We start from the raw sequence: 13,173 nt of genomic DNA on the forward strand, positions 1-13,173 counted from the left end.
GAGGTGGTCGGGATCTTTGGGTCTATAGTGTGTTGTACTGGTATTTTTAAATGGGACTTCAACCTTTTGATGACTGGGATATTGATTTTCAACTTAACTTGGTATGGTGAGACTTACTTTCACATCCTGACCTGCATGGAGTGCTACCTGGCTGTGGTTTACCCCATCAGATACCAGATCCTGAGGAGAAAATGGGGGATCACAGTCAGAAAAATCAGCCTTGTGTGTACCTGGCTTCTTTCCTCTGCAGGAATAGGTATTATGATAGCCAGTGAAATCTTTGCAGTAATGGACATCGTTGTCTGTATTCTCTGCTTTGTCATAATGTTCTACTGCGGTATTTCTGTTGTCTACACTCTGGGGAAAAAGTCCCGGGAAAAAAGTGGTAACAATGACCGGGGTTGCCAAACTAAGGTAAAGGCTTACCATATCTTCCTGACCATGATAGCGATGCTCTTATTGAGGATCTCTCTGAGTATAATTTGGTCAAGTTTTAACCTAAGCAAACAACATCTTTGTCACACAATCATATTCGAAACATGGCTAAGTCTCCCCGGTAGGCTAGTGTTACCTGTACACTTCCTGCACAGAGCAGGAATATTTTCATGTCGTAAGAACGATGAAAAATGAGACAGTTTAGATTTTTGTTGCATGCAAGTGAAGTAAATATAGAATAATCTTATGTAGAATTTCTATTTTGGGACAAAAAAAACTCAAACACATTGGTTATATTGATATAGTGCTAGATTTTCCATGCTGTACATTACATATGTTTTCTACAGGTTTGTTTTTATTATAATTTGATTGCAAAATTAATTATGTAACTCAATAGTTTAGGTGTGACTCCGTCTGACGTACAGTTAAATTTGTGGAGGTACATTTTGGGAACATTTATCAGCATACAACAGGGAAAGTGGAGTTATGATCATGGCTTTAAAAGGATGTGACATTAAGTGTTGAGTTTTCCAGCGCCAACGGGAGCTTCACGATCACTCTGAGTTTTATGCAAATAAACAATTTGGGTGTGAAAACTAGACAGCGGTGGAAAACTCCAGCATTTGAGTCAAGAAAGTTGCAACGACAGCAAGGATTTTTAAGGTTGGTCTCCAAATTTCCTTTAAAATGCTACAATGTATGTTTGCAATTTAATACATAACAATAGAATTAATCATTTCAAAAAGGTTTCTCAGTAGGTTGTAATGTCTTAAAAGTCTGTACTGAATTTCGCTTTAGCTTTAGTGAGTGGGGGCCACTGTACTTATCAATACCCATAAAAGAATGGAATCATAGTTGCTTTTTAGACAGCAGGAACTCAACTCTTTGTCTCTGAAGAACAGATTTTAAGAATCTAAGAATCTTAAGAATCTTTCTCACCTCAGATGCTCTTTGAGGGTACCGTATTTTCACAACCATAAGGCGCGCCGTATTATAGGGCGCACCTTCAATTAACAGCCTATTTTAGAAATATTTTCATACACAGGGCGCACCGTGTTATAAGGCGCATAGCATAGAAACTGCGTAGTGCCTGTGGTTTCATGACGCGTTCACTAGATCGAGCTGCGCTAAAAGGAATGTCAATAAAACAGCCAGATAAGTCAGTCAAACTTTATTAATAGAATACAAACCGTCGTTCTAACAACTCTATTCACTCCCAAAACGAATAAACAGCTGTTGTATTATTTTTCCTGAGTGACGTAGTGTTTTCGCGTAACACAGTTCGTTTAATAACAGCGAGTTATAACAGGCAGTGCAACATTTTTATCACAAGTGGATAGTGGAGTTTAATAAATCTTCGATTTAGTGCAACATTTATCACGTAGTACCGTTGCGGTAAATCAAACGTTAGTGCAAACACAATATACGGTAACTCGAACTCTCGAAGTAGTGCAAAGCGATAGCAATAGCAATATAACAATAGCAATATAACAACGTTGTTCAAACGGTAATTTCCATATTCACAGTATGACCAGCCTTGTTAAGTTGTAAACACACAAAAGAAACACGTAAAGCTCACTTTATCAGTTCATTCCTCATCCAGGAATCCCTCGAATTCTTCTTCTTCGGTGTCCGAATTGAACAGTTGTGCGAATACGGTGTCCAACATGGCTGGCTCCGTCTCGTCAAAGTCGTCATCAGGGTCGGTGTCGCTGGTGTTGTCCGGCATTTCAGTGACAATCCCTGCCTTCCCGAAAGCTCGGACCACGGTCGATGCCCAGGCATTTACGATCCACTGGCAGATAGTGACGTATGACGCTCGGCGCCGTCTCCCCGTCTTGGTGAACGTGTGTTCGCCGTTCGTCATCTACCGCTCCCACGCAGTTCGCAGTCTAGTTTTGAATGCCCCGTTGACACCAATATTTAGCGGCTGGAGTTCCTTTGTTAATCCACTTCTTGCTTTGTTTCCTCGGAAGCTCCGTTGAGTCTTCTTTACCTGGCGCAGGTCGTCTTGTTGCTTCCTCCACTTCCGCACCATTGATTCGTTCACGTTAAATTCTCTTGCCGCTGCTCTATTTCCGTGTTCAACTGCGTGACTGATAGTCTTCAGTTTGAACTCTGCGTCAAAAGTGCGTCTCCTGCAAGGAGCCATTTTGGGGTCTTTACAGACAGAAATGGTTTGGGACTGAATTTACTGCTGTTACCTCGGCCACGCCTACTGACTACGGTAGCCGCGATTAACCAATATTACCGTAATCCATACAAAGGCGCTCCGGGTTAAAAGGCGCACCGTAGATTTTTTAGAAAATTCTAGGCTTTTAGGTGCGCCTTATAGTCGTGAAAATACGGTAGTCATAGGGATCTTGTGGCCTCTCTCACGTCTTTTTGCACAGTCAGGTGATGAGGATTTTTTGTGTGTGTATGTTTTAATAAAGTGTTTAACATGGAGCCAGGCAAAGTTTAATGATCTGGTAATGTTTCTTTCATTGTCTGTTTTTATTGGCTCACATTCGGCACTGCCAAAACTAAAATATTTTGTGTCCCCCTTTCAGATGCCTGTGGGCTGTCCCTTTTATTATGATTCCCTTAACTTGCCCTCCCGTAACATCTCCTTTTCTTTAAATGTACAATGCCTTGTCATCAGACCAAGCTCTATTGTGTACTCCGTATTCTTCATGATAAATGTAGCCATCCTCATCCCAACCTGTACCTGCATATGCTACCTTGGGATCCAACAATGGCACCAGCAGCGCTCCATCTCCTCAGCCTCAGCGAAGAGCCACACGGACATTTTAACGTATCACATGGTGGTCATAGAACTTTTTGGGGTTGTGGGATTCATCTTCTGCTGTTACGAGGTCTGTTGTAACATTGACATTGTGATAGTGGGTTACTATATCTGGACCTTCTCATGGTTCGGAGAGACATTCTTTCACCTCCTGATCTGCTTGGAACGCTATCTGGCTGTCGTTCACCCCATCACTTATCGGAGCCTGAGAACAGAGCGAGGGATAAGAATCAGAAACATCAGCATCGGAAATGCTTGGCTGCTTTGCTTTGTGGGAACAATTCTCATAACAGAAGAAATGGTCTTTATTAGGCTTACTTCATGGATCGCCTTTTTAACCTTGTTTGTCATCTCCTTTTGTACCCTTTCGGTCCTTTGTATTCTGATTCGTCCTGGCCCAGGAAAACAGTGTGGGAAAAGGGGAAGGTTGGACCAGTCTAAAAAGAAGGCCTTTATCGCCCTTATATCCATATTAGGGAGCATGTTCCTGAGGTGTCTTTGGAATATAACTTGGTCTGGTTTGAACGAGATGGTGGTCATGAACGAGTGTTTTGTGATGATGTTTGGAACTTGGTTTAATGCGCCGTGCACACTGGTCATACCTCTGCTGTATCTGCAAAAAAACAGAGCATTTTCATGCTGTAAATGCAACAGCAGTTGACGATTTGCTATTAATTCAATCATATCTGCAAGAGTAAAAATCTGACATCCTGATTTGTCTGTGTACATTGAGCTGAATAATAAACCTGTTTTGAAATATTGACATTCTTTATTTTAAACAATGTTTCATTTCAATTCCTACTTGATGGATTAGTCTGTTTTACATTGTTCAATAAAGAATCAGAATCATGTTCATTTGCCGTGTATATGCAAACATAAAAGGAATTTGGTTGATAGTACTTTCACTCCCCTGTGTATGCACGCATGCGTATACACATTAGACACATATACAATGCACACATAAAGGTATAAAAGTGGCTGATGGCGAAAAGATACTTAAATGGTAGTGAAATTAACACTGAGTTTGCAGTGCAGATAAGATGACTAAATACTAGGTTTTTATCAAAGTGTTGGCCTGTAGGAAAAAAAAGTTCTTGTGTCTGGTTGTGACCTGAAGGGCCTTCCAAAGGAGAATGGTAGGAACACATTGTGTGACATTGTGCGACACTAATGATCCAGTGTGACCTGTGCTGGAGGTGTTTTTCTGACATTTCCTGAGTCTTCAGGCCTGGCAGCTGCTAAACTTTTGTAGGCCTTAAGCATCATGGGTCATATCACCTCACCCCACTAACCGCAGGTTCCACTCAAACCTTTTCTTTTTATTTTAAAAGTGAGATTAAATAATCATAAGAAATGTATATACTAAGATATATAATAAAAACTTCAGAATTACACAGAAATTAGGAATGTGTACCTCTGCCACCAACTCTCTCTAATACATGTATGTTCAGCAGAACCCCCCTCCCCTACCCACACAAATTAAAGTGCAAGAACATAGTAATGAAAAGATTGGTGCCTTTGCCACATTTATTTAGTACAAAAAAAAGACTTAACATGTTTTTTTTAAAAACCCAAAGTAGTTCATATTATGTGTAATATGTCTTTTTCAGATTTCCAAAAATCCTTGTTTCAACAACAACCTTTTTCTAGACTTCACATCCATTTACTTGAATAAAACACTGACATCAGATTCCATGACAATTGGACAAGGCGTCATCATTACCAAACTCTTTATTACACGCTGTGTCCCATTATTGCCGATATCGTAATTTGTCTCTCTGGGTCTACAAAGATGATGCCAATATTTTGTCCGCATGCCAGCGACACTGAGACTCGACCAAGGTAAAAATGCAACTCAATTCCATGACATCAGTGTTGTCATCCTACAATGTGCTCGTGGAAACTGCTACTGTGGTTCCAAAAATGAGGAGGAATGTGCATCTGTAGGTAGGAAGCGAAGAGGACATGCAAGGGTGAAGAACTAAGAGTAGGGACTCTGAATGTTGGGAAAGGTGGAAGGCAGATAAACAAGGAGATTTAGAAGAGAATGTCATCTTGTATAGAGAAGGTTCATTTATAGATATTAGCGACTGCAAATTACAGTGTGACGGGGTGCAATTTGGACCCAAATGCAAACAGGTTTGGCAACAGGAGGTCAGGCAGATAAGTGCTGGAGAGTCTTACATGGAAACATTGAAGAACAATCTGGCAAGGATTGAGGGTGCAGGGGAGGCTTATAATCCGGGCTGATTGGGACTTGGCTGCAGCTGTGCTTGCAGGTGAGTGGAGTTGAGCTGACGGGGTGGGAGTGGCTGGCAGGTAGAATGGAAAATTACTGAGGCAGAGGGACAGGAAGGAACTGGGGGAATGGAGCTGTGACATACAGAAGTGGTACAGAGCCAGACAGCATAAAATAGAGTGAAATGAAAAGGACAAAGACAACCTCAAGAAGTCAGGGAAGCTAAAAATGAGAGACTTTTATATGGGTTTTCATCGGGGTATGAGATAGGCTTTGGGTGTTCAAGAGGTCATTCCATGAATTCACAAATACAAGTTTAGGCCAGCACTTTGTGTCTCACCTGAAAGGAAATTAGATGTATAGAAAGGGGTAGCTAAGTGTGCCTTTTAACATAAATGTAAATATATGACATGGTGCTAAGAGAGAAACAAGGGCAGCATATGACCTAATCTGGCATAAAATTAATGTTGCAAGACAATGGTGAGTTGAGATGCAGGAGAAGTTGAGAGGGATCAAGCAGGAGGGTTGGGTGGAAAAGAGGTGAAGAAGGATGAAAAAGCTAGTAGAGAAGGTGGAGGCAGAGAAAAGTGTCAGTTGTGACATGTAACAGAGAGTAGCGTTGGAGCTGAATGGTGGCATTCGACTGAATACATCAGCATCGTCATTGGACCCTGATGCAAATTCTACCTTTTCTAAAGAGAGAGAGAGCAAGAGATTAATACATTAGAGAGCATACAGACATCGTCCCCAGACAGGTGACATGCCGCAAGCAGCTCTGATGAGGTTTGTTCTTTATTTGTCTTCTGTTCAAAGTTTCCAATCATGATAGCTGCTGATTCCCTTACGTCGTTCATGTGAGGAACAATGTTACATTGTTTCTTCAGCTGATGTACCTGTTTGCCAATAACATTAGAGGTACTCTGATATCAGAGGTAACACTCGTTTGAAAGGGTCTCAGTGGAGGATGTATTTTTGAGCTTGTGATGATGCGTTTCCATCTGCTATTTTGAACTTAAAAGTTTTGATATTTTGCATTTTTGAATCTTGTCTCAATAGATAGAACAGGTTCATTGGACCCCAGTGAATTTATTTTTCTTTATTGTTTTCAGATGAAGATGATAAATGCCTCCTCATCAAATGGTTCATCCTCTGAAGAAGCCCTCCCTTTTGAAATACAGTGCATCTTCATCAGTCCAGGCTCTGTAAACTTCACTATATTCTACCTGACAAACATCCTACTAATGTTTCCAATGTGTGTCCTGATTCTGTACCTGGGTCTCCAACAATGGTGGCAGCAGCGCTCCACCTCCACAGCAGCAATGATGTGTCACTCAGACGTTTTCTTCTACCACTTGGTTGTCATGGAGCTTGCTGGAGTCTTGGGGTGCATCCTCTGTTGTACTGGCATCCGCGCCACAAGGAATTTCTTTACAATAGGGAACTATTTCTGGAATTTTACCTGGTGTGGAGAGGCATTGTTTCACATCCTCACCTGTCTGGAGCGCTACCTGGCTGTTGTTCACCCCATCACCTACCTGAGCTCCAGAAGTAAACAAGGGATCACAATCAAAAACATCTGCATTGGATGTATTTGGTTTCTCTGTTTTATTCTGACAGGTCTGTTGCCTGCAATGCAAACCTTTATGATAGCCAATATCATTCTTCTGCTTTTTGCCATGTTGGTGCTCTCTTTCTGCAGTATTTCTGTTCTTTACATTCTGATTCGCCCAGGACCAGGAGACAAGCCTGGGAGCAGGGGCATGTCCAACCAATCAAAGAAGAAGGCTTTTTACATTGTCATGAGCATACTGGTGGTGGTGTCACTGAGATTTTCATGTAATATAGTTTATATAGCTTTTTCTTTAGGCTCACACGGTAATTGTCTCGTGGTAAATTTTCTAGTCTGGTTTAATTTGCCCTGCAGTCTCTTCTTACCTTTCCTGTTTTTGCACAGATCAGGAAAATTTACTTAATTTAATTTTGTACAAGCAATACTATTTTGGAACACATTTCTGAATTGGTGTCTGTGTAGTGAAAATATTTTTTTGTTAAAAAAGTGTGTATTGGAAGCAAAATGCAGCCACTGGCAAAAGTCGGCACATTTTAAATGGAGATTTTCAATATCGTTTGGTTGATTTCGTTATATTAAAGAAATATCACATATCAAATTGAAAAGATAATCAAACTGATATCGGAACTGCCTACCTTTTATGTCCATATCAAGCTCATATCCTTGGTAGTCACTGACATCAGCAGATAGACCTCTGATAGACTTGCATCTAACTGTATTTTCACAACCATAAGGCGCACCGTATTATAGGGCGCACCTTCAATTAACGACCTATTTTAGAACTATTTTCATACACAGGGCGCACCGTGTTATAAGGCGCATAGCATAGAAACTGCGTCGTGCCTGTGGTTTCATGACACATTCACTAGATCGAGCTGCGCTAAAAGGAATGTCAATAAAACAGTCAGATAAGTCAGTCAAACTTTATTAATAGAATACAAACAGGCATTCTCACAACTCCATTCACTCCCAAAATGAATAAACAGCTGTTTTATTATTTTTCCCGAGTGACGTAGTGTTTTCGCGTAACACAGTTCGTTTAATAACAGCGAGTTATAACAGGCAGTGCAACATTTTTATCACAAGTGGATAGTGGAGTTTAATAAATCTTCGATTTAGTGCAACATTTTTATCACGTAGTACCGTTGCGGTAAATCAAACGTTGTGCAAACACAATAACTCGAACTCCCGAAGTAGTGCAAAGCGATAGCAATAGCAATATAACAATAGCATTATAACAACGTTGTTCAAACGGTAATGTCCATATTCACAGTATGACCAGCCTTGTTAAGTTGTAAACGCACAAAAGAAACACGTAAAGATCACTTTATCAGTTCATTCCTCATCCAGGAATCCCTCGAATTCCTCTTCTTCGGTGTCCGAATTGAACAGTTGTGCGAATACGGCGTCCAACATGGCCGGCTCCATCTCGTCAAAGTCGTCATCAGGGTCGGTCTCGCTGGTGTTGTCTGGCATTTCAGTGACAATCCCTGCCTTCCTGAAAGCTCGGACCACGGTCGAGACTGATCTATCAGCCCAGGTTTTTACGATCCACTGGCAGATAGTGGTGTATGCTGCTCGGCGCTGTCTCCCCGTCTTGGTGAACGTGTGTTCGCCTTCCGTCATCCACCGCTCCCACGCAGTTCGCAGTCTAGCTTTGAATGCCCTGCTGTGTGGTATGCTGGTGCCACCGTCAGGGACAGACTGTGGCTGCAGCGCGTCGTGCGCGCTGCCGAGAAAGTGATCGGCTGCAGGCTTCCATCCATCCAGGACCTGTATATCTCCAGGACCTGGAGGTGTGCAGGTCGGATCACAGCCGACCCTTCCCACCCTGGTCACAGACTGTTTTCCCCCCTCCCCTCAGGCAGGAGACTACGGTCCATTTGGACCAAAACCTCCCGCTACATGAACAGCTTCTTCCCCTCTGCCATCAGGCTGCTGAACACCAAGTGACTTATCACTTAAGCACCATGTACAGCAGCCAGTCGGACTCACGAACAAAACATTACTCCTGCATTGACCTGCACTATTTCTTACTATTTATGTATATACTGTATATATGTCTTATTTTATTTATCTTATTCTAGTGTTGTCTTCTTTGTGTTGAATGTCGCAGCGTCACACCAAGACAAATTCCTAGCTTGTGTAATACTGTGTATTACATGAACAATGGCAATAAATCTGCTTCTGATTCTGTTGACACCAGTATCTAGCGGCTGGAGTTCCTTTGTTAATCCACTTCTTGCTTTGTTTCCTCAGAAGCTCCGTTGAGTCTTCTTTACCTGGCGCAGGTCGTCTTGTTGCTTCCTCCACTTCCGCACCATTGATTCGTTCACGTTAAATTCTCTTGCAGCTGCTCTATTTCCGTGTTCAACTGCATGGCTGATAGCCTTCAGTTTGAGCTCTGCGTGGTAAGTGTATCTCTTGCAAGGAGCCATTTTGGGGTCTTTACAGACAGAAATGGTTTGGGACTGAATTCCTATTTATCGCTCTTACTGCTGTTACTTCGGCCACGCCTACTGACTACGGTAGCCGCGATGAACCAATATTACCGTAATCCATACAAAAGGCGCACCGGGTTAAAAGGTGCACCGTTGATTTTTTAGAAAATTCTAGGCTTTTAGGTGCGCCTTATAGTCGTGAAAATACGGTATTTGTAAATGTCTTGTTTTTCCAGTTTGTAGAGTTTTCTTGAAAAAATTATCCAATGTGGGATAAATAAAAGAAAAAAGAAAAAAAATGTTCATTATTACTGTCTTCCTAAGTAGGAAGACAGTATAGGAAAGGATTTTCAAAGCCCACCAATAGGATCTTGGATTAATTCTGTGGAGGACATTTGATGACACAAGGTTCTCTCACATGAATGAGGCAACAACTGACAGACATTCAATTTGTGTGTGGTGAGTGTGGTGAGAGAACCTTTCCATCTCTGAGTCAGACTCCGTTGAATCATTGCCAGAGAAACCTGTGATATCCATTGATCAAAAGGTGAACCAAATTTGACAGAAACTTAGATGTGTAAAACACATAGGTCATTTTTATTGTCCTGTAAGGTTTGCACCTTACAGCTTGGGTTTACTTACCCAATATAAAATATGGTAATTACATTCAGCTTGAAATGTTGTTAGATTAAAAACTTACCTTAATTTGTTGTTTCTATTTCTCTGACAGACATGTCTGTGAACGGCCCCCTCAACCTAATAAGTCCTTCAGCACCAGTGAAGGCAGATTTTTTTTGTGTTACATGACTAACCCATTCAACCATATATACATTGCATACATCACCATGACGTTCATCCTCATTTTACCTCTCCTTATACTTGTCCTGTACTTGGGCCTCCAACGATGGCAGCAGCACTCTGCAGAAGGGACAACTAACGCAGACATCTTCACCTTCCACTTGGCTATCATGGAGGTGGTCGGGATCTTTGGGTCTATAGTGTGTTGTACTGGTATCTTTAAATGGGACTTCAACCTTTTGATTACTGGGATGTTGATTTTCAACTTAACTTGGTATGGTGAGACTTACTTTCACATCCTGACCTGCATGGAGTGCTACCTGGCTGTGGTTTACCCCATCAGATACCAGATCCTGAGGAGAAAATGGGGGATCAGTCAGAAAAATCAGCCTTGCGTGTACCTGGCTTCTTTCCTCTGCAGGAATAGCTATGATGATAGCCAGTGAAATCTTTGCAATAATGGACATCGTTACTCCATAACATAACCCATTCAATGAATTAGCACATGTAGGGCAGTATGCAAGTGCACAGCTTTTGCAGATATCGCAGAAGTCCCAACCTGTGGGTGACCGGGGGTGAGCTAATGACCTGAACTTGTTTTTCAATAGATTTGATCAGGTACCCACCCCTCAACCAGCCCAGTCTCCTCTGCTGCTACCCCAGCCACTGTCTGTGCCCCCAATAGACTGTTCCTCCTGTCCCCCCTCCCCTGCTCTCATGAACTTCAGCCCACATATTCCCGACACTTTACACTCTGGCCCATGCCCGTCCCCCCACCAACAACTCCCTGCTCCAGCCTGCTACTGATTGATCTGAGACACATCTAAAACACTGTAACATTATGTGGTGTGTAAATAACTCTGTGACCTTGATTTCAACTTTATTTGCCTCACGGGTCACGGTTTTGACCCGAAGACCACGTTTATACTTTTTTTTGTGCAGCTTACATGGAAATGTGAATAAAAGCAACATTTCACTTTTTCTACTGTTGGGGCCAATTTAGGAAAAGTCATAGAATTTCAAGTTAAAAAAAAATATTGTTTTTGTAAATATCGATTTTTTGGGGGTTTTTAATGCAGTGGCGGGTCATTTTGACCCGAGGACAACAGAAGGGTCTTGTTGTGTTGAAGTCTTGTTGTCTGTATTCTCTGCTTTGTCATAATGTTCTACTGCGGTATTTCTGTTGTCTACACTCTGGGGAAAAAGTCCCGGGAAAAAAGTGGTAACAATGACCGGGGTTGCCAAACTAAGCTAAAGGCTTACCATATCTTCCTGACCATGATAGCGATGCTCTTATTGAGGATCTCTCTGAGTATAATTTGGTCAAGGTTTAACCTAAGCAAACAACATATTTGTCACACAATCATATTCGAAACATGGCTAAGTCTCCCCGGTAGGCTAGTGTTACCTGTACACTTCCTGCACAGAGCAGGAATATTTTCATGTCGTAAGAACGATGAAAAATGAGACAGTTTAGATTTTTGTTGCATGCAAGTGAAGTAAATATAGAATAATCTTATGTAGAATTTCTATTTTGGGACAAAAAAAACTCAAACACATTGGTTATATTGATATAGTGCTAGATTTTCCATGCTGTACATTACATATGTTTTCTACAGGTTTGTTTTTATTATAATTTGGTTGCAAAATTAATTATGTAACTCCATAGTTTAGGTGTGACTCCGTCTGACATACAGTTAAATTTGTGGAGGTAAATTTTGGGAACATTTATCAGCATACAACAGGGAAAGTGGAGTTATGATCATGGCTTTAAAAGGATGTGACATTAAGTGTTGAGTTTTCCAGCCCCAACGGGAGCTTCATGATCACTCTGAGTTTTATGCAAATAAACAATTTGAGTGTGAAAACTAGACAGCGGTGGAAAACTCCAGCATTTGAGTCAAGAAAGTTGCAACGACAGCAAGGATTTTTAAGGTTGGTCTCCAAATTTCCTTTAAAATGCTACAATGTATGTTTGCAATTTAATAAATAACAATAGAATTAATCATTTCAAACAGGTTTCTCAGTAGGTTGTAATGTCTTAAAAGTCTGTACTGAATTTCGCTTTAGCTTTAGTGAGTGGGGGCCACTGTACTTATCAATACCCATAAAAGAACGGAATCATAGTTGCTTTTTAGACAGCAGGAACTCAACTCTTTGTCTCTGAAGAACAGATTTTAAGAAAGTCAGTTTCTTTAGACAGTAAACAGATTTTTGAAGAATCTTTCTCACCTCAGATGCTCTTTGAGGGTAGTCATAGGGGTCTTGCGGCCTCTCTCATGTTTTTTTGCGCAGTCATTCAGGTGATGAGGATTTTTTGTGTGTGTATATTTTAATAAAGCGTTTTAACACAGAGCCGGGCAAAGTTCAATGATCTGGTAATGTTTCTTTCATTGTCTGTTTTTATTGGCTCACATTCGGCACTGCCAAAACTAAAATATTTTGTGTCCCCCTTTCAGATGCCTGTGGGCTGTCCCTTTTATTATGATTCCCTTAACTTGCCCTCCCGTAACATCTCCTTTCCTTTAAATGTACAATGCCTTGTCATCAGACCAAGCTCTATTGTGTACTCCGTATTCTTCATGATAAATGTAGCCATCCTCATCCCAACCTGTACCTGCATATGCTACCTTGGGATCCAACAATGGCACCAGCAGCGCTCCATCTCCTCAGCCTCAGCGAAGAGCCACACGGACATTTTAACGTATCACATGGTGGTCATAGAACTTTTTGGGGTTGTGGGATTCATCTTCTGCTGTTACGAGGTCTGTTGTAACATTGACATTGTGATAGTGGGTTACTATATCTGGACCTTCTCATGGTTCGGAGAGACATTCTTTCACCTCCTGATCTGCTTGGAACGCTATCTGGCTGTCGTTCACCCCATCACTTATCGGAGCCT

The 13,173-nt window shown here is 41.5% G+C and overlaps 1 protein-coding gene across 1 annotated transcript; it reads left to right on the forward strand.

Moving 5' to 3' along the window:
• Window positions 1-2,788: 2,788 nt before the first annotated feature.
• On the forward strand, window positions 2,789-3,986 carry LOC130523144 (uncharacterized). The gene has a single exon (XM_057028164.1). It carries the CDS (start codon window positions 2,910-2,912, stop codon window positions 3,882-3,884), a length of 975 nt encoding a protein of 324 aa, XP_056884144.1. The 5' UTR covers window positions 2,789-2,909; the 3' UTR covers window positions 3,885-3,986.
• Window positions 3,987-13,173: the final 9,187 nt, after the last annotated feature.

This window comes from Takifugu flavidus, chromosome 3, assembly GCF_003711565.1.
Source record: "Takifugu flavidus isolate HTHZ2018 chromosome 3, ASM371156v2, whole genome shotgun sequence".
NCBI lineage: Eukaryota > Metazoa > Chordata > Actinopteri > Tetraodontiformes > Tetraodontidae > Takifugu > Takifugu flavidus.

Bases quoted from the DNA above. Each gene is read 5' to 3' on its own strand.
- LOC130523144 (XM_057028164.1), top strand. From the start codon at position 2,910: ATGTTTCTTTCATTGTCTGTTTTTATTGGCTCACATTCGGCACTGCCA.